The sequence below is a fragment of the Rattus rattus genome, chromosome X, assembly GCF_011064425.1.
Source record: "Rattus rattus isolate New Zealand chromosome X, Rrattus_CSIRO_v1, whole genome shotgun sequence".
NCBI lineage: Eukaryota > Metazoa > Chordata > Mammalia > Rodentia > Muridae > Rattus > Rattus rattus.
Window position 1 is genome coordinate 130,009,201 of NC_046172.1, and position 27,466 is coordinate 130,036,666.

Genomic DNA, 27,466 nt, shown 5'->3' on the forward strand with positions numbered 1-27,466 from the left:
ACAAGAACCAGAGATTGTGAAGGTGTGCTCTAATGAACTCACTGCAGCTGTGGTTACCAGATAAGCTCCAAGGAAAACTGGACCAGGTACTATTTCATCACTCATAATGGAGGGGCTCAGGAGCACCCACCTTCCTCTAAGGAACAATGGACACCTGGGAGGATAGAATATAATTTATTTCAATGTTATAGTCTCTTAAAAATCCCTCATGTTCAAGTAAATAACCCCTATTACTGAGATTCACCCAAACAACCCTAATTAAACTCAGTTGGTTCAAACAACAAATGACTTTAAAGTTGTTGAGATAACTCAGATCTGTCCAGCCTGAAGACCCGAGCTTGATCTGCAGAGCCTACACGGTGGAAAGAGTGAAAGAGACAGTTGACTTTAGCAAGTTGTCCTCTCAATTATCCCCCCCTCTCAAACACACACACACACACACACACACACACACACAGAGAGAGAGAGAGAGAAGAGAGAGAGAGAGAGAAAGAGAGAGAGAGGAAGAAAGAAAGAAAGAAGGAAGGAAGGAAAGAAAGAAAGAAAGAAAGAAAGAAAGATAGGAAGGAAGATAGGAAGGAAGGAAGGAAGGAAGGAAGGGAGGGAGGGAGGAAGGAAGAAAGAAAACAAGGAAGGAAGGAAGGGAAAAAATTTACATTGCAAGAAATAGGCTAAGGGGGTGAAAACTCAGTACATAGATGAATAAAACTGTTAAAGAATTTTAAAAAGAAAGAAAGAAATAACAATGAAAAGTAGGGGTTAGGCATGAATATGAGTGTGAGGCCAACTTGCTCTAGCTCATTTTTTCTAAGCAACCTGGGCTACAGTGTGAAACCTTGTTTCAAACAAACAAAACCCTTTTAAGTGGGTAGATTCATGACAGAAACAGGCATACTGATGATCCTGAGAAGTGCCAGTTGACAAATTAATAGCCAAGCTGGGGAAGAAACTCTGCTAAGACAGATACACAGATTCACAAGAACATCAATCTAGGTTTATTCTCTGTAGGAGTAATGTTAGTACATTCAATTAGTAACAAAAAAAAAACTGTCCAAGCAAAGTACAAGATGCAAATTTCCTGAGAGCCAGAAGTCATCAGGAAGTACTTAGACATGGCCAGTGCATTCATTTTCACTAAGGTAGAAAATTGGGAGATTATGTTTTCCTTGTAATATAGTTTAATTATAGCATTGGTGCTTAAAATGGTTTCTTTCTTTTAGATAGTCCAGTGCAGATTTGATTTTGCTCCCTTAACTGAGAAATATGATGGATGATGTATTCTAGTCCCCAATGCAATCCGGCTCACTTCCTTAGGCTCGAGGCTTCTCTAAAAGCAGGAGGCAGCGTTGTAAGTCTATCTTTCTCTACTTTTTTCCTCTTCAGTCTCACTTCCAATTAATTGGTGCTTTCCTTTTAAAAATTCCTCATTACCCCTATAACCATCTGGAGACTCGTCCTGCAGGCTGCAAAGTTCTCTTTTCACTCTAGCATACCTTGTGAACTTTCACTGAGTTTTGTTTGCCAGCCAGGCAAACTACAGTTAGTCCCTTACAACCCACTAGGCAAGAAAACAGGCCAGAAAAAGAATGAAGAAATGGAACTGAATTGATGCCATGTTACACTCTTCAGGCATTGGCCCTTAGAACTCCAAGATCCAAATAGAAAGAGTCCCAGGATGAGGCAGGGAAGTCAACACTTCAGAATACATCCAGAAGCATGAAACACATTACAGACTCATGATATCAAATGCCATACAGAACCAAGTAACCTCAGCGGAAGTCCAGGGAGGAACAGGATGCTGCAGGGAGAACTGGCAAAGTTGCCATTGCAGCAACCAAGGACTCAGCCTACAGCAAACAAATGGATGCAGTACTAAGCAGGGACCCTAACTCTGCAGATAGTGCATATCCAGAAAGCCCTAGAGCACCATCATCTGCCCAACATTCCCCTGGATCCCCACAGAGACAAAGGTAGTTGCAAGAACTTCCAGCTATTACCTCTGTTCATCTTCTTTGCTGTCTGAAGAATAGTGAGAGTTGTATGACAATCAGCACTTGGAGGGACCAATGCTGAAAACTAAAGGTCCCTAGACACTGAACTGTCTCTCACCCCTCACATCCATTCAATTATCAGTTACCAGATACCTAATGAACTTTCAAGCTTTTCTTTCCTTTCACTCTGCAATGACCTAGGTGAGACTCTCAATGTTCCTGTCCTGAAATATTGCAGTAGAGATCTGTGTTAACTAACTCAGTGACCTCTAGTTTTACTCTCATGTCTTCAAATCCATATTTGCCATCAGAGCCAGATTAAGCATTCAAAATCACAAATCTGACCATGTCAAATGTTTCTCCTTAAATCTTTGTCACTTGCCACTCAGCAATACCATGAATCACAGAATTGAATTACATTCTTCTTGGTGTGGTGGGACTTCATAATATATTTGACACCAGACTTCTCTGATAGAGCTTGCTTTCACTTTCCATGATTTTTTCCCAAAATGACTTCTCACAGAATTCACTTGCTGACTTTGGAACAGTCATAATCTGAAGGGAGCATGACTATCAGATAGAAGTGTCAGTTAAACATCGGATGGTATTGGGTTCACTTTTTGTTTTTCAAATTCTACCATTAAAGGAAACAATCTACAATATGTTGTATGTGAGAAGGTCATCAGTCACATTGTTGAGCTGCTGTATTAAGTAACCTAGCAGCCTACATATGTCTTTACTTCCTGTTATGTTTTACAGTTTTTGTAAGGGTTTTCATTCTTTGCAGATAAAAATACTGAAAATGATCAGACACTATAGCTGATCATAGCTCTGATCATTGAGCAGAGACATAACCCAACTTTTCAAAGGAACTAGCATCTTTCCCATCAAACAAACAAGCACAAAAATGGGCACTTAGATGAGAGTAAATTTCCTTAAGAATACCCTGAATTGCACTGTTTGCAATTTGTGAGTTTAGGATATTGTATGGGATAAGTAAGCCCTGTTACCTACCTTGTGATATTGTTATTTTGTTGATGTGAGATGGGAATTCAGATTTTTCACAGGATAGCTACAAATGTGGGGTAGACTAAGTAAACATGGATTCAGTGGTTTTCCAAGAGCTTGCCTTTGAAAAAATAGGAGGAGCTAATCTTTGGTTCATATTTACGAGGTGTTAGGATGATTAGAATGTGTCACCTGCTTATTTTCTGATGAAAATGCTTATTGACTATCACTGGGTCTCTGTATAAGTGTGTGTGTGTGTGTGTGAGTGTGTCTGTCTGTGAGTGAGTGTGTGTGAGTGTGTGTGTGTGAATGTGTATGTGTGTGTCTCTGTGTGTGTTAGTGTGTGTGTGTGTGTGTGTATGTGTGTGTGAGTGTGTGTCTGTGTGTGTGTGTGTGTGTGTGTGTGTGTGTGTGTGTGTGTGTGTGTGTGTGTGTGTGTGTGTGTGTGTGTGTGTGTGTGTGTGTGGTGTGTGTGTGTGTGTCTGTGTGTGTGTGTGTGTGTGGTGTGTGTGTGTGTGTTTGTGTGTGGGTGTGGTGGGGGTGTGTGTGTGTGTTTGTGGGGTGTGTGTGTGGGGTGTGGGTGGTGTGTGTGTGTGTGTGTGTGTGTGTGTGTGTGTGTGTGTGTGTGTGTGTGTGTGTAAGACCATGCCTGTCTGTACTAGGATACTAGGGACAGGAACAGTCTCTAATGTCAATTAAGTTTAAATGTTTTGTCCTGGAATATTTAGAATAGAAAAGCAGGGAGGATTTGTTCTGTGACTATTTTTGAAGAGATATGAACAAATACCAACTCACCCTGAAATGGCATTGATTGATGATATACAAAAGAAACGATTTTACGAAAGTTTATCTCAGTGAACCAATGTACTTTTAGGATCAACATACAGAGGTATGAGTGAGGGATTACTTAGAATGGGCTCTAAATTCTTGGTTACAGCCAGTTTGAATTGCTACTTGTGACAAAGACTGTGGAAGGAACTTTTATTATGTCAGGAGAAGGTTAAAAAGATGGTTTCATCAAATCTTTACTGCTCCATTACAACCTATTATACTAGGCCCTTGGAGATGAAAATCTTCACTATTGTGGCCCAAGTTGTCCATATATAGGGGAGATATTCAACTGTCTCCAGTATTCCTCTGAGCCCTTTCAATTTCATACAGTGTACTAGTCTATTAATTAGCAACTGATTTCCGACTGATGATATGAATTCATGATGTATCAGAAAAGATAAATCACTTGTTAATTCCAAGGACAAATCAACACCAAAAGTACGTATTTGCCTACTGGGTACAAAGCCATGTCTTTTGATTTGATGGTAAAGCCTCCATCTGAGCAGCCTCTTGCAGCACTCAGAGCACTTGATCAGGCTCAACCCTCTCAATTGTTACTACTGATCAGCAGCTGGGCCCAAAGGCATTATGAATTCAGCAATTGAGTTTCCACAGCTCTGGGAGGAAAAGCACTTTTCATTAAGTGAGCTATATTTGACCAGGGCACCAGGAGAAAGTGATCCTTCCGGCAATGTAGAAAAGAGACTCCCACCTATGGTCCTTAACATTCAAAGTAAGGAAGCATGGCTTGAGAGAGCAGGGAAGAAAAATACAGACTCTTCAATGTGGCCAGCTAGTGTTATCTTTACCTGGAAACCTCTCTCTTGCTTGAAGACATAGTTGACACATCTCTTTGTTTCCATGAGACATTTTGAAAATGTCTTTCTTAGGGGTAGCAGCTTCTCTGAGTTAATCAAGATCAGAAGTCATGTCCCCTGAACTTCAGGCTCTGGAAAATAGGCAAGCCAGTAAACCACACAGAATATTTGGTGCAAAGTCCTGCAGCTCTGAAGGATGAGTCATCTGCTTTTACCACCACTTGAAATAAACGATAATGGCTTGGCAGCCTCTTGTATATTAATAGCCTTGTCATTTTACCTTCCTCCTGCTCTCTTTATTCCACAAGGAATTATAGATGGCAAAAGTAGTTTCAGAACTGATTGCCCTACCTTTTTTAACTACCCAGAAAGCCCAACAGGAGTCCAAGATGCCCCCTGCACCCTGGCCAGATCGAGGTTCCCCAGTTATCTCCTGCTATAGTTCTTAGCTAAATTACCAATTTCAACATCTCTGTAGCATTTAGTGTAGGAAATAATCAGAACTAGTTCCTTGTCTGTGCACTGCCTGTTTCCTGTTTTACAACTATAAACTTCCCACAGACAAATACTTTTCCAACTTTTATTGTATGCCAGAAGAGCATCTACGAGAAAGTGAGGCAGCCCTGACTCTATTGAACAGCAGAGGGATACCCAAAAGAGAAGAGGTATTGGAACAGGAGAAATGCTTTAAGAAAAGGAGCTCTGGCATGTACAGAGCCTTTCCTCCAAAACATTGCTACAAAGAGTCGAGGCTCAGTTCCATCTCTGCTTCATATTAGACTTAAATATTAAGTTTAAAGGTTAAAAGAAGGGCTGGGGAGATGACTCAGCAGTTAATCACTAGCTGCTCTTACAAAAGATCCAGGTTGGATTGTCAGTATCCACAACTATCCACTTCTGACCTCCGCAGGATCCAGGCAGGCAAGTAGTATAGCTATACATGCAGGCAAAAACCCCTCAGTCACATAAAATTAAATAAATCCTTCAAAAGAGAAATAGGAGCTTGGATGTCTGATATAAAAATGTCCTTCCTAGATGTAGTGTGTCCACTTTGCTCATGAGATGGGACACTTTCTGGGACTTATGAGACATGGAGAAAGGTAACCTGTCCTTTATTTTTATCTGTCTGCTGTTGAGTCTGAGGCATGCATGAGTGTTGACACACATTTAGAGCCCAGAAATGCTAAGCTAATTTATTTATGAATATTTAGTTAGAATCTATTTGGGGGTCACTCCCTGTCCACACTATGTGCAGCAGATGCATGAGCACTGGCCTATACAATCTCTACTTCCACTGTCAGAATACTTATTCTGAAGCCCAAATGTCTTCTGCTTGACCCTTCCTTAACCTCAATCATATAGATTACAGCATCTCTAGCTCAATACTCCCAACTGTCTCCAGCATCTTAGTCTTCTAAAATTCCAAGCAATTATCAACCTAAGGGTCTTTCAAGATCTTTGTGAATTGGTGTTTTCCCCTTAGTATAAGAGGGAAGGCATGCTGTGCATGCTCTCGTGGCTCAAACCTAGGGCAGGAACACACAGGCCTTAAAACTAGCAGCTCTGATTTCATCCTTAAACCATATACACAGCAAGCAGGACTCATAATAGTTTGATGTTTGTTATTAAATTTGATAATCACAACTGACAAGGGAGTGCTTGCTGTTATTCTGATCAATGGCTAGTTTGGTTTAGTTATGAAAACACAGCTGCTATGTGAACATTTTGTTTAGATGTGGCTTGAATAATAAGTTGTATTACAAATAGCCAAGAAGAGAAAAATATGCCTCCACACACATGCACACATATATACATGCACACACATACACATGCACACACATACAACAACCTAAATAATACATGTAAATTTTTACTTCTAATGGAGCATTAAAAAGTACAATGCAATCTAGGGAACTGTTTTCACAGCAGTAACTAAAAGCTCTTCTTTCATTTTTCATGTTCCTATTTCTGTGGTGGCACCCTGATCTCCTGGGAAGAGCTTTCTCCCCTTTGTCTACACACAGTCTAATGAACTGTTCATCTTATTTATTAGAGAGCCCTACAGTTGCTCTCTCTTGTGATTCTTCCATCTTTTTCTTTCTTTAAATTCCTCTTGAAGGACAGTTCTGATATGCAGTGTACCCACTGGATACCCTTCTGAAACGTCCCCGTTGCCCACAGGATAACATGCAGTCTCTTGGCAAGATTCAGTGTTAGCAATAGATTGGCCAGCATCCCAATCCACCTTACTTTCCCACAGTTACTCTTCACACAAATGCTTTCTGGCAAACTCCTCCTGTTTCTTTGTCAATCAGTGCACATTTCTGTCTCAAATTCTCCAGGGATGCCCATCTCTGCACTTTGGCAGCTTGGAAGCCCCTCTTCTTGTTGTGACAGGCACAGACTATGAAAAAGAGTCTTCCTGGGATTACTATGGCTCTCCTGAACCTTGGTCTTATATTTCAAATCTCCAAGCTCCTTCTCTTAGCCTTAGCTTTATACATAAGGTCTAGGAACTGGTAAAGATTACTACATAGAGAACATTTGAAGAAGAAGGAAACAATAATAACTCAGTAATTCACACACATTCTCATAGCTATACTGTAGATGTGATTATGACAATGTTGGCAAAGTGGCTAAATTCGACCTATAAGAAAATGCCTAATAATTTCTGATGGAGGAACCTAGAGACCCATCTATTTTGACTCCAGGATTAAGTCATTCTTACAGTGAATGGGGCCTAGTAGTCACCAGAGCATATTCTAGGTCCAGGAAAAAAACATATATCATTTCAAAGGGTCAAGAAAATGAAACACAGGGCAGCTTGTTTAGAAATTCTTAAGAAATTTAAGATAGTGACAGCAAAGTACTGTATAATGTTTGGGCTAGTGAGAAGCCCTGTGAAATTACATGGAGCACATGCTGACCAACGTAGTTCTTCCAAGGATCTATGAATCAGGAGGGGCCTAAAAATATGCTCTGCAGTTGTTTCTCCTCGGCTGCAACAGAGTCTGAATCAGTGGTTCTCAACCCTCCTAATGTTGCAACCCTTTAATACAGTTCCTCATGTTGTGGTGACCCCCACAATCTTACCTCAGTGATAAAGACCCACTCTCTATAAGCAATGCCCATGAAAATGCAGAGAGCAGTGCTCTGATCATGACAGAGCAGAGGGAAGCAATAGGGAAGGTGTTGCAGAGGGTTTATTAGATTAGTGAGCTGCAACACAACCTCTTCACAGATCCTTCAGGCCCAAAGTGCTTAATAGAGCAGCAGGTAAAGGAGGATATTGCTAGTGTCCAATGGGAGCTTATCATGCAAATATCTGAAGCCAATTCAGAGGCAGTATGCTAAATAAATAAATAAATTTCCAAGGATGCTGGAGATTCTTGATATGCTACACCCCCCCCACCCCAAACAGGCTTTCTCATTTCTTCTGGTATTTTCTGGAATATTCTCTAAGGAAAGAATTGCCTGCCCTATTGTGGAGAGTTGAAAGCCTCTTCTGACACCCAGGCCCCACGGCTGGACCTAAAAAAAACAGTGTTGAGTCAGTATCCTGTGGGATTGTCTTCCAGTGAATGCCTTTATCTGATCCTCTGCTAGTGATTGTTCCTTAGTCCCCTAGGTACCCATGGAATTGACCTGTGGAATGGTTCAGACCAGAGGTTACTAGGGAGAACCCCTAAGCATCTCTTGTTCTTGCATTAAGGGCGGTACTGAGTTGTCCAGCTTCCTTAGATGTGCTCTGAAGGGCTGGAGGGTTTGGAGTGAGACTGGGAAAAATCAGTGAGGCTAAGAGAAGATGTGGAGATGGATGGGGCTCAACAGGTTGTAAGGAAGAACACAAGGACCTCAGAGCTCATCAAGGGGGTCTGGAAGGGGTCGCAGCAATGTACCCGGAACGCCTGTGTGCGTGACTTCTCCCCCGACCAGTGTAGGCTCCCAGGCCACAACCGCTAGCGCGTTTTTCCCTAAGCCCTGGGCCTCACGCTGCAGGCTCGCCTCCTCCTTACTCCTCCCGCCCCTCCCCCCTGGCTGTCTGGCAGCGCCAGTGCTGGCGGCTGGGGCCTTGGCGACAGGGCTCCCTCCTCTCCACCCCCTGCCCGCCCTCCCCAGCCTCGCTCCTCGCTGCCGCAGCGATCACGTCGTCGGAGATTTCCATCGGGGCTCAGGGGGCGGGCCCAAGGTGCGGAGCGCGACTGGGGCGGGGCGAGTGGGAGGAGTGAAAGTTGGAGCCCAACAAAACCCTCCACCTCGCTCAGAACAGCCAGACCTGCGCTGCGACCTCCACACAGGTGGTCGTGCCAGGCACCGCTGAGATGTTGCCTAAAGTTCTCCTGATGCTCCTCAACATGTTCCTGGCCCTCCAGTGGAGGTGAGTCTCCATCCCGGGACTGGTGAGCCTTCTGTGCCTAGCAGGCTTCCGGGACCCCCGGGGTCCCGTGTGCCCAGCCAGGCCAGCCTGGTCCCTTGTCCCCTCGACGCTTGCTACCCTCCCGTGGCCCCTCTGTAGGACCGGTGTCCGGGGCTGAAGACAGGGAGCCCGGGGAAGTCAGGTGGGACCATGTTCGGTCCATTTGGCGTCGTGGACTCCGGCTGGCCCTCAAAGCCCTGGAGCGGTCGGCCAGGAAGCAAGAGCACCTGGTTTCCTTTAGTAGTCTAATGCAGGAAGAGGGTAAAGGGCGCGCAGAAACCGCTGGAGCTAGCGCTTACAACTCGGAGGCTGTGCTGGGGACTTTTGGGAAGGTGGCTCCTGGGCTGGGGGGAGCTGAAGTGCCTAGAAATGTTTTAGTGTTTCCTAATCTATTCACTCTTGCTCACATTTTTTTTTCTTTTTCGGAGCGCCTGCTAGTACCAGGCACGATGCCAGGCAACTCTGACTTTACTTGCTTCCCATCCCGTTGCTCGTTGCTCGTTTTCTTTCCAGTCTCAGGCAGGAACCTGAGCCTTGGTTATCTAAGGGTTTCCACCCCACCTACCTTCCCTTCCCTTTCTCACCCCAGGCATCCTGCTTGGTCTTAGGGGCAGACCTGAGTCAGGCCAAGAATAAAAACATTCCTTTTCTGAGGTCTGTGGTTTGTGGCCTGGAATTCTAGCCCCCTCCCTTTTTCTGCTTTCTCTTGAGCAGCCAGCCTCCCTCCCTTAAACCCTTGACCCTGGGCATTTGTAAAAAGGGTGTCCCTAGGACTTCTTGGTGGAAGATGACTGTTTTGTGTGTGTGTTTTTAATTGGAGACTGTTTCTTGTGGGGTGTGAGCTGTCACAAGTTCTTAAGCTTCCTGATCTGTCGAGGCTTCTAGAAGTCTCCATGGCATTTGAGCCTGTGTCTTTCATTCGTTAGTTTTGAGGAGGGGCAATGTGTCTTCTCCCCAACCCAGGTTATATAGCTCTTCAGGGAGAGGTATGTGGATCCCTGCTGGCTTTCTGGTACCCTAAGGTGAGCCTGGCCTCAGAAGGGTCTTGGTAAATGTTTCTAAATGTGTACTAACCATTTCTTGCTATTCAAGTCCATTTAGATGGGATTTTTCTGGGACCAAAGATGGCCGAGGATAAGGGAGGGGGCGTGAAGAAGAAGGGAGGGCTATGAGGGAAAAACAGCCCATCCAGCGGGAGGGGGCAGACACTGACGTGCTCACACTGTCAGCATGGCAACCTGTGATGTCAGGAAAGGGGAGGTGGCAGTGGAGTGTGTTGGGCCAAACTTGGATTTGGTTCACGGTCAGCTTCAAATCAGGTGTATGGTTTTGAGCATAGCCCTTTCTGAAATGGGCATCAGTTTGTCCAGCAATAAATTTGAAATGCTAGCATATTTGAGAAAGAAACCCAGGGCCTTCCTCATGCTCCTTTGCTTCCCTCTTTAGCCAGATATGGAAGGTGGTAGTGCAGATGTCTGAAAAGCTTCCTTGGAAAATCCCACTAGTCCACTGTGGTTTTCTAGGGCTTATTCTTTCTAGCCTTGAAAAAGAGTTTGGTGGCTTTTTGGAGATGTGTATGTACACCCAGAAGCTTCTTAACCCCAGAGGTCTCAGGGTGTGGTTATTTGTTTGTTTACACTGGCAAAATCAAATCGAAGGATCAAAGCAACCCCCACTCCCCCCACATCATTTTCCTTGTAGTCCTAGTAGATCTCTGATCCCCAGGGGTGTTGGCCTAGGGAATTAGCCTCTAGATGCCTAGGAGACTTGAAAAGCATTTGGGAAGAAAGCATCATCTAGATGTGGCGTGTGAAAATAGAAATGCTTTCCCCAATCCTAGTCTTTGCTTAGCCCAGGAATGAAAAATGGCACCAGCTTAGCCTATCTGTATGCTAGTTATACTATTCTAAAGCTCAGAGCACTGCAGAAAAATTAAAAATACCCAGCAATTAGGTGCCCAATTTCGAGTCCTCTGGTTTGCACCACAGGAACCTGCTCACCATACTCTGCTGCTCTTATTTTAGGGATTAAGTTGCCTTGTGGCTTTAAAATACCATTCCATTTTAGAAGTGTAATACACAAATATGAAAACATAGCAATCATAAATGAACAACAGCTCAGTAAATATTCATAAAGTAAACATGATCAGGTGACCAGGACCTATATAGGAAATAATTGCCCAACCCCCAAGCGTCACCAAACTTAAAATCATCCTAAAGGAAACCACTCTCTTGCCTTTCAACATCAAATGTTAATTAGTGCTGAGAGTTTTTTCAAAGGCGTTTAATTGTTTTTCAAGTACATGTAGCAAACTGAATATCCATATAGCCACCACCAGCCTTAATAGTAATGAATGAATTAATGGTTACTTGTTTTCTCTGCCCCCTATCTACCACTATTTTAACTTAGTTTTTTTTTAAATAAATCTCAGACATCATATAATTTTGTATGTAAATATTATAGTATTAAGGGCTTCACCAATAAACATATTTAAGAATGACTTGCTCTTGCTGTAGTTCCACAGTAAGTGTTCAAATATCTAGTATATGTTTTTCTAATTTTGATTTTAAAAATCAGGACTCAAGCGTCATCCATATATTATGGGTATGATGATGTTATAATGGCTTTTTACTGAATTAGAACCCATATACATGAAAGTGCTCAAATAATAACTATACAAGTAAAGTATCAGAAAATGACCACAGTAGTGCCTTTCATCACTGCTTCTCATATCCTAGTGCCATCAGGGGATTTCATATATTAGCCCATAGATTTCTAAAGTGTTTTTTACTATTACTACTACAACTACTACTACTACAACTACTACTACTACTACTTGCTGTTGTCATTATTGGTCCTGGTACCCAAGTTAGTCTCTCCTATTGGCTGTCCATTTCCTCATTTCAGGAAGCCACAAAGTGCTGCTCTGTAGCCTGTCTTCCTCAACATCGTAACCTCGATATGCTATAAAACCGTCCCAGAAATTTTCAATCCTATATGCTTCCAAGCATTCCTCAGCAGTCCTGGCCTTTGGCCTGACCCTTCCTCTCAGATGCTGCAGCTCAGGCAGATGTGAGGCTAAGGTTAGTAACAGCATCTTATTGGCCAGAGTGAACGGAAACCATGCCCACCTACTTGCTTTCACAGCCTTTGAAAATTTAGTCATTTGTTGTTGACCATCTTAAAATAAAGAATTATGAAAGAATTGCATACAAGTCTCCAAAGAGCAATAAAATTTAAAGGGAATTATCAAGTTTTATCTGTTAGTTTGCTATTACCTCTCACTAATTAAGCTTTGTGGTGTAAATATTTTGTTTTCCTTCTGTCCCAAAAGGCATCAAGCATAACCCTTAGTGATAGGAGGCTAGAGCTTAATTTTTGCTTTTATATTCTAGGGTTGGACCTCACATTAAACTGGAGAATAAACCCCCTGCCCAAGATAAGGTAGTCTTTGGCCCTCAGCCTCAGCCTGTGCCACAACCTCTGATTCCGCCTGAATCTCCTGCTGGAGATGATGTAGTCTTCGACTCTCAGCCCCAGCCCCAGTCGGAATCCCCTGGCCATGATGATGTCTTTAGCTCCCAGCCTCAGCCTCTGCCCCAGCCCCAGCCTCTGCCGGAGCCCCAGCCTCTGCCGGAGCCTGAGCCGCAGCCGCAGCCACAGCCACAGCCACAGCCGCAGCCGCAGCCACAGCCCCTGGCTGGGCGCCAGCCTCTGCCCCAGCCCCTGCCTTGGCCCCTGCCTCAGCCTCAGCCCGAACCGGAGCCCCAGCCTGAGCCCCAGCCTGAGCCCCAGCCTGAGCCCCAGCCTGAGCCCCAACCAGAACCCCAGCCAGAACCCCAGCCTCAGCCTCAACCTCAGCCTCTGGCTGGGCGCCAGCCTTTGCCTTGGCCCCTGCCACTGCCCCTGCCCGAGCCCCAACCTGATCCCCAGCCTGATCCCCAACCGGAGCCTCAGCCAGAACCCCAACCTGAGCCCCAGCCTCAGCCCCAGACCCCAGGCCAGGTCCAGGCTGGGCGCCAACCCCGCCCCAAACCTCAGCCTGATCCCCATCCCCATCCGCAGCCTGAACCTCAGCCTGAGCCACGTCTCCATCCCTTTCAGCGTCTCCGTCTCCGTCCCCATCCCTATCCTGAGCCCCATCCAGGACCCCAGCCGGAGCCTGAGCCTGAGCCTGAGCCGGAGCCCCAGCCGGAGCCCCAGCCGGAGCCCCAGCCGGAGCCCCAACCGGAGCCTGAGCCCCAGCCCGAGCCTGAGCCTGAGCCCCCGAGCCTGAGCCCCAGCCTGAGCCCCAGCCTCAGCCCGAGCCTGAGCCCGAGCCTGAGCCCGAGCCCCAGCCCGAGCCTGAGCCCGAGCCCCAGCCCGAGCCTCAGCCCGAGCCTGAGCCCGAGCCTGAGCCCGAGCCCCAGCCGGAGCCTGAGCCCGAGCCCGAGCCGAGCCCGAGGCCTCAGCCCGGCCGAGCCGAGCCTGAGCCCGAGCCCGGCCGAGCCTGAGCCCGGCCCGAGCCTCAGCCTGAGCCCGAGCCCGAGCCGAGCCCGAGCCCGAGCCCGAGCCCGAGCCCGAGCCCGAGCCTGAGCCCCAGCCCGAGCCCCAGCCCCGAGCCCGAGCCCGAACCTGAACCTGAGCCTCAGCCGGAGCCCCAGCCTGAGCCTGAGCCCCAGCCAGATCCTGAGCCTCAGCCTGAGCCTGGACCTGAACCTGAATCTCAGCCGGAGCCCCAGCCAGAGCCTGAGCCTGAGCCACAGTCGGAGCCTGAGTCGGAGCTGGACCTGGAGCCGGAACCAGAGCCCCAGGCCCAGCCCCAGCCCCTGCCGGAGCCCCTGCCGGAGCCCCAGCCTGAGCCTGAGCCTGAGCCTGAGCCTGAGCCGGAGCCGGAGCCGGAGCCGGAGCCGGAGCCAGAACCGGAGCCGGAGCCGGAGCCGGAGCCGGAGCCAGAACCGGAGCCAGAGCTGGAACCGGAGCCCCAGTCCCAGCTGGAGCCTCAGCCTAGTGGAAAAAGAAGCTTCCAGCAAGAGAAACAGAACTCACTGCTGATCATACAACTGAACGCCCACGTGGAAAACTGACAAGAGCTTCTCAAATCCTGAACACCATCCTGAGCAACTACGACCATAAACTGCGCCCTGGCATTGGAGGTGAGTTAATGGAAGAAAGCTCCCTCCTCTCCTGAAGGAAAAGCTGGTTTTACACATAGTTGTAGGCAATGAGTATGGGTTATAGATGAAGGTGCCAGCCACATTCAGAGAGAACAACTGCTGCAGGCCCACCAGGTAAGACGCAATGGCTCCTCTAGGTTAAGAATGCCATGGACTTTAGTCAACACTTTTCCATTCTTTTGCCCTCAGTTTTTCCAATCCCAAAATAAGATGAATGATTTGAAGACTACTAGCCCTTGTAGTCCATGATCTGGGACTTCCATAGAAGAGCAAAGGAAATAGGATTGGCCCTCTTCCCTCCTTCGATAACTCCCTGTTTGTGTCATGCCTCTATGTGACATTTACCCTGTACTATATCCATATCTTAACAGAGAAGCCTACCGTGGTCACTGTTGAAGTCTTTGTCAACAGCCTCGGACCTATTTCCATCCTAGACATGGTGAGTACAGAGTTTTGAAGACAGTTTTTCCGTTTGCTTTCTGCTGTTTGTGGTACTAGTACAGCAGGTAGTCTTTTGTTGTTTGGGGGTTCAGGTGGGGATTTTTAACCACAATTAACTTGAGAACATGAATGGAAAAGGTAAGTCTTTTGCTGCCTGAAGAGGACCTTTGGGATTTTTGACTCTAATCTTCAGTTTTTCATTCAAAATAAAAACAATAAAACAACTAAATATCACAATAAAATGCCTGTCTTTTGTCTACTTATTTGATGAACTTAAATCTGTAGTTGACATTTCTGGCTGTACAACTATCCCTATAATTTTGTCTTAGTATTTTTGTCTCCTTCCCTTTCCTGTTATCAATGTGATCCCCAGTTAACTTTCTTCAGCTTCCACCTGAAATATGCAAATGTTCTTTGCCCAGTCCTACTGAGCAAGCTTCCTTGGTAATGTGCTTCTTGTATTTATAGTTCAAACCCACAATCTAGCAAGCATTGACTGATCTTTTTCATCCCCTTAAAGTCCACAGACTATAACCACACTATAATATGCACATTCTAAGACAACATTGTACCTCAGAGCTGGACCTTTGTGCAAGTTCAAGATGCCATTGATTTACTTTTTCATTCATTCAGGGTCCAGCTCACATAGCATCTTGTTCAAGGCAGCTTCTCTGACGAACATAGTAACTAATTGCTCTGGGCACTCACATTTTTCTGGATTACATGTAGTTTATCTTCCCTAGTATATTTCATGGTAATCAATTGTTTTATGTTAGTCTTGCTCTCTCTGTTATGGAATACTTGATGTTAAGAACATATAGTATATGGTAGCTCAAAGGTGAATTACAAAAGCTGCTCTGCATAATTCAGATGTGCAGTATTTAACAAAGAATGGTTGTGGTAACCAGTTCCATAATAACACTGGGCTTGGCTTAACATCTTAATGACACCTAATAAACACCATGTGATTCAGAGTCAGCAGCTGATGATGAGATGAGTGATCCTGATGGACTGAGAGGTAAGTAACCTTGATGGGAGTCAAGCTGTATACGTAGACTGGGTAAAAGTGTGGCTCACAATGTTTTTGTGGGGGTATTCTCTATCCTTACTCTTTATTATGCCATTCTAATTTCTAGAAAACTAACTGGTTGCCTCATTAATAAGCTGCTCACTTTCACCTTACTGTTGGTTAAATTTCATAGGCTAATAAGTAGGAGAGATCACACACAGTGATAAATACAGCAAATGATCCTAAGTTACTTGGCTCTGTATTCTGGATTAGTGTCCTATGAAACCAAAAGGCAGTACAAAATTTCTCAGGCGATTTGTGTAGGTCATAATTTGGGGGAACTAATTTTAATCCTCTGCAAGAATCCTTGTAGCAGAAGACCATTAGCCCCACTTATAATACATAAATGTACCATCTCTCCTTGTTCAATACCTATTAATCCTGCTAGCACCAGTCTCACCTGAGCTTCTAGGAGTTCTTACACCCAACGTGTCCTAAGTGTTCGGTCTAATCATCCAGAAGTCATTCAACTTGATATCAGACACAGAGCTAGTTCACCATGGAAACAAGAGCATGACATAAAAGTTGGTTATTTTGTAATCTTCCAAAGCCTTACATTATATATAACTTCCCCCAAGAAGTTTTGGGTTTTACACAATTCCACATCATTTAATAAAAAAGGGTGAGTCCCTGTTCTTGTTTAGCTTGCTTTCCTCTAATTGATTTATTGAGGAGAACATGTATGTCTACCACTTAGCCACAGACCATGACAACATCATGGCATCAATTATCTCTGTTGTTCTCTGTGGCAGCCACGCCTCCTTTTCTGGCATCAACATTTGAAGCAATTGATGGTCTCAGCAAAGTTTCTTGGTCAAAGAGGTAACAGCCCACTCAGTGGAATTGGTTAACTGGGTATTTGGCGCCAGTCACTTGGGCAGGTAGAATAGTAGAGAGAAGCCTAGAGAAACCTAAAACCATTGTCTGTACATTGTAATAAAATATTTCTATTCATTCCCTTGCTTTACTCAGAAAATACCCAGTCTGACCTTAAAAGGAGTGACTAGCCTAGATAAAACTTCCTGGTCACAGCATTCCCAGTTGCTAATGCTGGCTCTTACTATGGTAATTATTGAAGCTGATTCTAATTAAGGCAGTTCTGAAATGCCACATTTCTATTTTAGCTGAACTAAAAGAGATCCATCTCTAGTTACTAGTCAAACTCAACTGCAAACCATTAGTTATATGTTGATGTATGAAGAATTTATAATTGGTATCTTCATAAACAGCAGCAAATGCTTGTTGTGAACTTGGTATAGCAGACCTACAGCATGGCTGGAGGAGAGGAAGATTTCTCATCAACCACCACATAGTTCATGTGCTGAGATACGAATGAGACTTTGCCAGCTCCTGGGAAGGTGCAAATTCTTTGAAGGCCCTTTGTAAGGGTACGTGGGGTAGGACAGGACAAAACATGACAGGACAGGGCTGGACAGGATCAGGAGCTCTGCCATTATGTGCTGGCTTTTCTAGTTCATTGTGGGAAACACTTTGCCCTTTACTTTCTTTTCTGGCTACTAACAGTTTGATGGCTGCTCCCCGTACCTATTGCTTCAGTGCAGTAAAGGCCAGCTGGAAATTTTGTTCCTTCTTCTCAGAGGGTGTTAATGCTCTTTATGGTCTGGGTTTCTTTGACCAGTGTCTTGTTCTTGATAGACAAATATTCTATCACTGAAGTATGTCATTGACCCTACTTGTAACCATTTTTTTTTTAAATTGAGGCAGGGTCTCACTCTGTTGCTCAGGCTTGCTTTGGTTCAGTTTAGCCCAGATGTAGCTTGAACTTTTCATCCTCCTGCCTCAGCTTCCCAAGTATCTAAGATTACAGGCTTGTGTCATGAAGTCCATCTGACACTTATTTTTGGTGCAAGTGAAGGCAATGACAGGGTAAGGTCATGGTAAAGGTTCTCTGAGTGGCAGCACTAGTGTGACTCCAAGTCTCAGTTTATTTACTTTTAAAATAAATTAGATAACCAGCCTTTAATTGTACATAGCTCTGGTGCTTGCTTCAAACTGATAACAATTGTATTGCCGTCTGTGTATTGCCTTACAAGCGTCAGGCACATGAACTTGCTTCTTGTGCTTCCTATTAAACATCCTTCTTGATGTTTGACAGACGTTTGTGGGATCCATATAGAGAGAGAGACCACATAATCATGGAACTATCTGTCCATGTGCACACTCTTCAGAGGTTATGGCACTTATGTGAAAGGAAATATAAAACAAAACACAAACATAATTCTCTTTGTTAAAGAAAAAAAACATGACAAAAGATGGACATTTCTCTTGTGAATCAAATCATTTCATTTTAAAATATAATTCTGGGGAATGAATAGTTGGGGTTAATTAATAGCTGTGCTCCATGAATAAAAGCTGAAAGGGAACCTTTCCTTTGTACAAAGAGTTGTGTGTGCTTATACATTTCTGAGGACTTTTGAGCTGGGTTTTTTGATTTGCAGTGTAGGAGCTGAAAGTGTGTTGACCTAGTAAGAGTAACACCACTGTCCTATATAATTGTAATGAAGTACTGAGTTCAGCTGTCTGATGATCCACTATAGCCCAGGGTTTTTGGTTTTTTTTTTGTTTGTTTGTTTGTTTTTGTTTTTGTTTTTTTTGGTTTTGTTTTTTGTTTTTGTTCTTTATGAATGCAATGTGCTACCTATTTGAGAATATTATTTTCTTTTCAGAACATGACAGTGAAAAATTCCTGCACCCAGACATAAGTTGCTTTCTTCTTTGTAATCCTAGATGGATGCAAGCCTAAGGATATGTCGATGCTATTAGGCCTTTGCCTATTGCTAGAGAGGAGAGGCTGCAATGTCAGCTATAGAAGGGAGCAGAGCTGTTTGAGGAAACTTCCCAGGAAAATGAGTCAGAATCCTTACGACTTTGAGATGGTACCAGGCTGTGTAATAAGAGCCCATATGAAACAACAAATGAAAACAAAACAAAAACGGTGAAATGTCACTTCTGATGATTGGTTCTCCAGAACAGGATTTAGACTTGCTTTGAATTCGTCCACAATGCAGAAAGGATTTTTCTTTGAGACAGTAGGGAACTCATTTACAGCAACCCTTTCTACAGCTCTGAGCTGTAGAAGAATGGTATTGCTCACTACATACTGTGGGTATTTAGCACCCTTAGTTGTGCCAATCAAGCAGGATGTGATTGGCTTCTTGGCTGTGGTAATATCTGAGCCCCTTTTAGTGCTGACACCTAAAGAGTTGGGTTAAAAAGAAGGTGCTTCATCCCTCTTCAGCTTCTTGGGCCAGTGTCCCATTAATTTTACCAGGCTGTCTTCAGGGATCCCTAATAAGTAGTGACAAACACCACATTTGCATGTGACTGTCTTTTGTCTACTTAGCCCCAAGTATATGGTTTTCTGTCCCTTCCCACCAGGAATATTCCATTGACATCATCTTCTACCAGACCTGGTATGATGAGCGTCTTCGTTACAATGACACCTTTGAGACACTTATTCTACATGGCAACGTGGTGAGCCAGTTGTGGATCCCGGATACTTTTTTTAGGAATTCTAAGAGGACCCAAGAGTATGATATCACCATACCCAACCAGATGGCTCTCATCCATAAGGATGGAAAAGTGTTGTACACAGTTAGGTATGTCAAGCCTTTAGTGTCTCACTTTCTAGGGCTCTCTCACTCTTCCAGAAAATTTTAGCTAGGGACTCCTAAGTAAATATATCATTCTGAATAATATTTCTAAAACCCTGTGCAGCTTTTCTAGATCAGGATTCAACCTCTTCCTGTGCAGATATAAGACACTGAGATATTAAATAAAAGATTTTAAAGATGTATGCCAAGTGTTTTGGTAATCATGGGAGCTATATTTGCCCCACAGTCTAGAAGGTAGGTGCTGGCCTGACTGTATTAGCTAGATAATTCCATCCCAAGTGGGCATAGTATTTAAAGACACGTCCACAGTGACAGAATTGTCCAGGCACAGTATAAATACATTGGTTGGAAAAGTATTCAGGACTAGGATACATAAATTGAATGCCTGGAAGGAGATGCTTGTGTCAGCAATATGGATGTGGAGGTGGTGCAAAGTAGCACAGGACTAGAGCACTGCACGAACAAGAAAGAAAAATCAATCTAGGCTGGCCCATGTACTTCTTTGATGATGTAGCCTAGTAGTCAGATTTTAGAAGTTCTTCTTCCTCTCTTTGTATCACTCCTTTGGGCTTTTGTCTTAAATTCTACTAATGGCACTCATTAGATATGATACCTGGTCAATGTTGAGTAGATATCAGTGCAAAGAGCCAGCCTAATGAGGCTCCTTTCTCCCTTCCAGGATGACCATTGATGCAAGATGCTCACTCCACATGCTCAATTTTCCAATGGATTCTCACTCTTGCCCTCTGTCTTTCTCTAGCTGTGAGTACCTTCTTAGGTTTCTGGGGATCCAGAGATATGCTGGGCCCCACTTTTGCTCATCTTTGCCTTTTACATTTTTCTGCTTCTGCTTGTTTCCTGTGATGGTGCCAGAATTGCTATAAGCCTCCATTTTCCATCATCACCCCTTTTCCTGTCAGCAGTGCTGTGTGTGTATTGCTTTGGCTTTATGTTGAATTCTTCCCTCACCCTTGCTCTACCTTAAGCTACCTGCTTCTGAAGTATATCTGAAGTATGCCTGCTCCTCTCCATCTCTGCCTTGATGCAGGGCTTTAATCATCTTCTGCTTGGACTTCTACAGTATCTTCACTTTGAAACAGAGTGTGTCTTAAGCTAAATTCATTTTTTCTTCCCAACACCTGCCTCCAAAGCAAATGTGTCGCTTCTGTGTTGCCTCATTGAAGGGTGCCATCATTTACCCAGCTACCCAAGCCAAGAACTCTGACAGCCCCACTCATTGACCTCCTACATCTACTCAGTTCACACATCCTGTTGGTGTTCCCTCCAAATCTCTATTGATCTCACCTCCATCTCTGCATTCTGACTATTATTAGCTTTCATTCCTCATTTCAAATGTGTTCTTCACTCGCCTGGATCAATTCTAAATGCCTTAAAATGAACCTCAAATCCCTTCATGAGCTGACCCTGCTGCTTCCTGCTATACAACCCATCTGTGAAATAGTCTCCCTAAAGTTTTGCTGTTTCCACATTCACCTTTCTGTGCTTCCCTTTCACCTTCTTCAACCTCATCTCTATTGAGAATGTTTATTTTCAAAACTTAAAGTGAATGCCCCATGCTTTAGGAAGTGTGTCCCAAGTGATCTTTCCCTACTTTGCCAATTGTTCCATGAGTAGAGATTTTTCAGAGCAACCCCCAAACTCACAATTCTATATGGCCTTACTCAATGCAATGTGAATGCTGGAGGGTAGGTTCACGCCTTACTCATCTTTGCATCCGAAGCCCAGGGCAAATGCACTTCAACAACTAGGCCAAAGGCAGGGTCTCAAAGCTGGTGAAGCCAAAGTCAAAAGTCCAAAACATGGCTCAAGCTAACACCATGCTTGTGGGGCCCTCAACTGGGTTTCCCAGTCTCATTCATTCCTCTTTTCCACATTGGTTTTCAGTTTCCTATGATGAGCATGAGATGATATACAAGTGGGAGAATTTCAAACTCGAAATCAATGCGAAGAACACTTGGAAGCTATTGGAGTTTGATTTTACAGGAGTGAACAACAAAACTGAAATCATCTCCACCCCAGTTGGTAAGTGTGCAGTGGGAGCTAGAGCTGGGCAGAGTCTGAGGGTATAGTACCAACAACTGGAAGTGGCTATTTGTACCAATGCTATGTAAAGAGCTCATGGAAACACTGTCTAGGACATCACTTCTCTCTCATATATGCTAAACACTTACAACTGTTTGCAGAGGAAACTGAGACTTCATAGCTATGTCTCAGTCTCATCTGCAAAGAAGTAAGTGCTTTGCCAAGCCCCTTGAAGGACGGGGTAAGTAGATATATTTTTGTAACCTTCAGTATGTTAATCTACCTTTGAGTTTTAGATCTTTTGTATTTAATTTCTTTCTTATATCACTGACTAACTTAGGCAACATTGGGGAGGGGTACTCTGTGTGATTTTACCAAATCCTGAACCAGGTCAAGTTGGTTGAGTGGGAAGGAAGATCCACCCTAGCAGGAGGTAGAAGTGGAAGCTAGAGTGATAATGGCAGTTAGTGGGGATTGAGGAGTCTGCAGATGGTTACTCAGGCGCAATGGCTACAGTAATATTATCTTAAAGGAGGAACTGTGAAAAGTACATATTTTCACCAGAGGCTTCAGAGTGGAATCAACATAAACATGTTTTTTCCTCCTGATCTTGTTCCTGACAAGGATAATAGGGGCAGATTCTGGGTCTCTTAACTTGTATCTCCCAAATAGATGTGAGCATCTTTGCTTGTATTCCTAGGTGATCTGAATGAGGAGCCAAGGAATCTTCTCAGGGTAGCTCTGAGAGCAACCCTGGACCTTCTTCACATGTACTGACAAGAATGTGGATGGATCAGGTCACCCAGCCAGACTTTTGACATTTATTTTGCTTTGCTTCAGTGTGATGATGACATAAAAAAAATCTGCTATTGCTACTGTTGGTCACTCGGTGAGGGGCAGCTTATGCTAACCCAACTAAAGCTTTGCTTATACAATACTAGGCAGGGATGGGTGCTGCTTGTCCTGTTCCTGGGACTCTGAGAAAGCCTTTTTGCTTGCTTTGACTTGGGGTTCTTGTTCTTCTACTAGATAAATATGGGCCTGCCTCTTAGTATTCAGTTTGTCCAGATAGGTGGAGCCTCATCATCAGAACTGACAGAAGAGACAAGGTTCAGGGGCTTTCAAGTCACTAGTGGTTCCGTTTAGTAGATGGTTTTTGCATTGTTTCAAAATGGTGCCCTAGTGACTACAAAGCCCCAGAGCCAGCATCATCAGTGAAGCAATGTCAGTAGGTAAGCAACATCTCTTACTGTGGAGAAAGAAATAGGTCTTCTTCTTTCATTGGCTAGAGACTACTTATTCTGAATTCATAGTGTCTTCACTGTCAGTTATTTTTGAGTCAGGTTCCAACTCTCCCAGTTTGACCCTGGGGCACTTCTTTCCTTCACTGGTGGCTGTTGAGCCTGTGAGGAAATCTTGCCACGATCAAGAGGTCAGCATCTTACAAGGAGATTATTTTCTTCCCTAGACGTCTCTTTCCATCAGAAAATTCTTCTTGCTCATCTAAAATGGGAGTTTCTGGAACATTTACCCATCAGATCTAGTTCTTTTTCCCCTATAACTACCCAGTTTACATTAATTTAAGGTACTCTTTCAAAAGTCAAATGTAAAGATCTAGGGTTAACATTAGAGCACACATTTGTATTCTATTGGGACTCTCCTCCCTAGTTCCTTTTCTTCTCTTGTTCTTCAGTTCACTAGTCCTCTGGGCAGTCTTTTAATTGTGTCTTTTGACAGTGCAGCCACCAACTATGATCTGGACAAAGCAGGTAAGAACCAAAGTCATCTTTAATCCATTTTGTTTTGGTTTGGCTTTCAGTCCTAGATACCTCTCTTCCATTGGTATTGCTTCTTTAATCATCAGAATGAAAGAAACACTTAATTAGTATCCTTCTCTTGTCAAATTTCTAGCTTTTAGTAAATAAAAAATTTCTTCTTTAATCAGACTGACTAAAATTTAAAGAATGAGAAACCCAACAGCACAATGCATCTTGTGACACACATATTAAGGGAGTTTTTAATCACAGTCAAGTCTCCAGGACAGAAAGACTAATAATTTGGTCATTCTGGCTAGTAGCATAGAATGGTTTCTGGTGCAGTGCCGGAGGAATTCTAGTATTCAGGCAGGAAGTTTCCCACTGACCATAAGCTACTTATTTGCCTTTCTCTGAAGAACCTGAGAAGCTTTGTTCCTCTAAGGTCAAGTCTCCCAACACTAGGAGGAAAGGTTGCTCTCGATCTTCACGGGCCCACTCAGACTTGCCAGGTACATGGTCTGTTTTCTGTATAGTCTACAGTGTAGACATTTAGTGTTTATGTCTGCCTTCCAAGGTTATTTTGACCAGGGGTATCAAAAGTCACTGAGCACCATTGTTTCCCATGTTATGCCAGGCTTGGTTGGCTAGGGGCTAAGTTAAAGGCTTTATATGAGCCCTTCCAGGAAGGATCTTGAAGGTCCATTTAATTTAAGGTCACAGGTGGCTGTTGCATCACAGAACTGGAAATTGAAGGCTTAACTTCACAGAAAAATCCATGGTTGAGACAATTTAATGTCTAATGACATGGAGAGTAAAAGTGATCCTCTGGGCAAACTAAGCATGGAGTCATAATATTATAAAGAGCATTAGAAGCAACATTAGGAACAGAATATGCCAGCTGGAAATACAGGCTTGATCAACTTCTGAAAGATCCATTTCTATCTAAAGTAAATACATGAGAAGATCATTATACCCAAGTGAATGTGAAGGCCTACACTGCCTTCTGTCTGAATCTTTTGCAAACCTAACATCTAAAGCTTGACTGACAAGTTCATATTCATCTAATTCTATTTTCCTAGGACATTGAATTTAGGTTAAGCAGTAATAGATTAAGAAGAGGGAGTCCAGGATTTGCTTACCAGTATAAATATATGTGGTATCTAAACTGGGAAGCAGTTCAATTAGTTTTAGGTGAGGCATTCATGTTGTATGTGTGCATATGTATGAGTCAAATCCAGTTAGGTCTTAGAATCAGAATACATAGTGTAGACACTATTATGTAGCTCATATATAGCAGAATATGTCATATTTGGCTAACCCAAGTGGGCATGCTATGAGGAATAACAGTGCAGATAATGTTGTGACTTCACAAACTATACATTGCATTTCTGTGGATCTCAGCTAGCCATCAGCTATTAGGTTTGATACCATGAAAGTAAAGGTTATGGGGTTGTTTTTTGTTTGTATGATTTGTTTTGAACTTTTCTCTCACTACTGCTTCTCTGGGAAAAACAGATTTTGGGAGAATGAATCAGTTAACTGAAAGTAGGTTTATTAATACTCTTGTACCAGCTTATCTCTCAATTAGCAATGGGTCTTACAGTAGATATCTGAGTTTCTACTGAGCTGCACTGAAATACTGTGCCTTTATTATAGAACTTTGAAAGGGTTTCCCATGAGCTGGACGGTGGGAGCCACCCTCTATGTGCCATGCTGGACGTCAGGCCAGTACTGCAATGCAGTGGTATATTTGATGTCTTTCAGGTGACTTCATGGTCATGACATTCTTCTTCAATGTAAGCAGGAGGTTTGGCTTCATTGTCTTTCAAAACTATATCCCTTCATCTGTTACCACAATGCTTTCCTGGGTGTCCTTCTGGATCAAGATTGAAGCTGCTGCTGCCAGGGCCTCTGTAGGTAAGAAAGTATGGTGATCTTAAATGTGAGCATATGTCATAGATTAACATTGCCTTCTCCTGTTGTCCTGCAGCACTGTCAGGAGCTTAGCCCACCTTCACTCCTTGCTCTTATAGGGGTCAGTTCTGTGCTCACCATGGCCACGCTGGGTACCTTTTCTCGTAAGAATTTCCCTCGTGTCTCCTATCTCACAGCTTTGGACGTCTATATTGCAATTTGTTTCGTCTTGTGCTTCTGTACTCTACTAGAGTTCACTGTGCTCAACTTCCTGACCTACAATAATATTGAACGACAGGCTTCTCCAAAGTTCTACCAAGTAAGAACCACGTGTTGGTATGGGAAGCAAAACTTTAGACTGAAGATAGGAGGGTTATGACACTTGTGTGACTAGCTTTCCAAGTGATGGGAATTTCCCTGGGGTTATAGAGGAAATAAACTTGCTGTGATGTCCAGGAAGGCCTAGAACTGGTGTGGAGAGTGTAGTTTCTAGGAAATTCTAGGCAACTTTTCTTCTTGACTCACTTTCCCTTGACCATTTTGTTATCTTTGTTTTTCTATTTCAGTTTCCAACCAATAGCCGTGCTAATGCGCGTACTCGTGCTCGTGCCCGCACTCGTGCTCGTGCTCGTGCCCGTGCTCGTCAGCAGCAGGAAGTGTTTGTGTGTGAGATTGTTACCTATGAGGAAAATGCTGAAGAGGGTTATCAGTGGTCTCCAAGATCAAGAAGACCTCAGTGTCCCTGGAGGCGGTGTGGCCGAAGCTATGTGTGCTTCAGGGTTCTCAGGAAGTATTTCTGCATGGTTCCTGGTTGTGAGGGCAACAGCTGGCAGCGGGGCCGCATCTGCATCCACGTTTATTGCCTGGATAACTACTCGCGGGTGCTTTTCCCCATTACATTCTTCTTCTTTAATGTGCTCTACTGGGTGATTTGCCTTAACCTGTAGGCTCCAGCTGGTAGCTCATGGGGCAATCACCTCAGTTCCCCAGGAGGTCCTAAGCCCCTTTGTCAAGGGAGTTGGGAGACAATAGCAACAGCAGCAAGCCTGAGGAGAGTCTGTCTTTGCTGCTCCTCCTTTTGTTGGCCCCTTCACTCAATCTTTTAAACAGCACTTCTCAAGTAACAGCCCACCTCTCTATTCTTCAAAGAGTATCCATGATGTTCAGTGTGCCCACAATTGAGCAGATAAGCTATCTCTTGGTTGTGTTTGCAGTTACTGTTTTTCCCCAGGAGGTCATGGTTCCATTTGTGGAGCTAAGGGGCCCAGCTCAAGCTCAGCCCTAGAATGCACAGAGCAACAACAGTATAGCAGAAGGAAGGTCCTCATCCTTAAGTCTTTAAGTCAGGCTATTTGATTTTTTTCTCCCTGCTCTCTCTTCCTCTGCACGTACGCACGCACGCACGCACACACGCATGCACGCACACCACTATCTGTAGGAGGAGAGGAGCCAGCAAGTGGGCCTGTTTGGGAAAGTAACCGTCTCTGCAGCCATGTCATCTCCTTCTCCCCGCCTCCATCTGCACTCCCAATTCAGTTCCCTTCATCTAATGGGTATCTATTCTTGTGTGCAATGTTTGTAATTTCCCCTGCTTTGTATGCCTCCTTCTTCCTCTTCCTTGATCCCTGTGATTCTTTCTGTAACTTCCCCAGTGACTTTCCCAGCCCTGATCCAGGTGCTAGGCTTTGTGTCTCCCAGGGACCAAGAAACCAAGAGCACTCGGTTGAGCAGCTGCCATTGCCTATCACTGATTGGTGCTCACCTCAGGCACAGTCTAATGGTTTGATTGCTTCCTTGGTCCCTGGACCCATAAGCCAGTCCACTGCCATCCCTGGGGCACTCACACAATTGCAATCAATTGAACTCCCTTAAATTTGTATAACATTTTCCCTTTGACAAAGTACTTTTGACAAAACATTTCTATTTGGAAACTTGTTATAGCCCTGTGACATCTTTGGGCACAGATTGTCATAATACAAATGGCAACCTTGAGACACAGATTTCTATGGGACTCTGGATCTTTCTGGAAGCCAATATGGAGCCCCCTGTCACCTGTTAAAGGGTATGGCAGGGTTAGGCAGCTCTGGTCAAGCATGACTCAATTTTATTTCTCTTGCTGGCACCCCAGGAGCAAGGACTAAAGCGACAGATCCCCCTCAGCACTGGCTTGCTCTATAACTAGGCCTGAGGTGCTCAGACTGCTCCACAGGTTTAACTCTTTGACTCTAATAACCCAGTGAGATGAATTTGTATATGCCCCAATGCTTGTATATGCTGCATAGAATCAGTGTCTGTATTTTATGGGGGTGGGTGGGATTGGGAAATCCATCTGCTTCTAGTCATCACCATCTGTAAAGGGGGATATATATGAATAAAAGTATCAGCA

The 27,466-nt window shown here is 44.0% G+C and overlaps 1 protein-coding gene across 1 annotated transcript; it reads left to right on the forward strand.

The window, feature by feature from the left end:
• The first annotated feature begins 8,970 nt into the window (after positions 1-8,970).
• Positions 8,971-26,489, forward strand: Gabre (gamma-aminobutyric acid type A receptor subunit epsilon). The gene is made up of 10 exons (XM_032889922.1): positions 8,971-9,026; positions 12,461-12,536; positions 14,056-14,200; positions 14,593-14,660; positions 19,131-19,351; positions 20,046-20,128; positions 21,272-21,409; positions 24,931-25,083; positions 25,200-25,410; positions 25,661-26,489. Exons 1-10 carry the CDS (start codon positions 8,971-8,973, stop codon positions 26,025-26,027), a joined length of 1,518 nt encoding a protein of 505 aa, XP_032745813.1. The 3' UTR covers positions 26,028-26,489.
• Positions 26,490-27,466: the final 977 nt, after the last annotated feature.

Coding starts and splice junctions, on each gene's coding strand:
- Gabre (XM_032889922.1), top strand. CDS start 8,971: ATGTTGCCTAAAGTTCTCCTGATGCTCCTCAACATGTTCCTGGCCCTC. Junction 14,661..19,130: donor CTATTTCCATCCTAGACATG/GTGAGTACAGAG, acceptor CCTTCCCACCAG/GAATATTCCATTGACATCAT. Junction 20,129..21,271: donor CCCTCTGTCTTTCTCTAGCT/GTGAGTACCTTC, acceptor ATTGGTTTTCAG/TTTCCTATGATGAGCATGAG.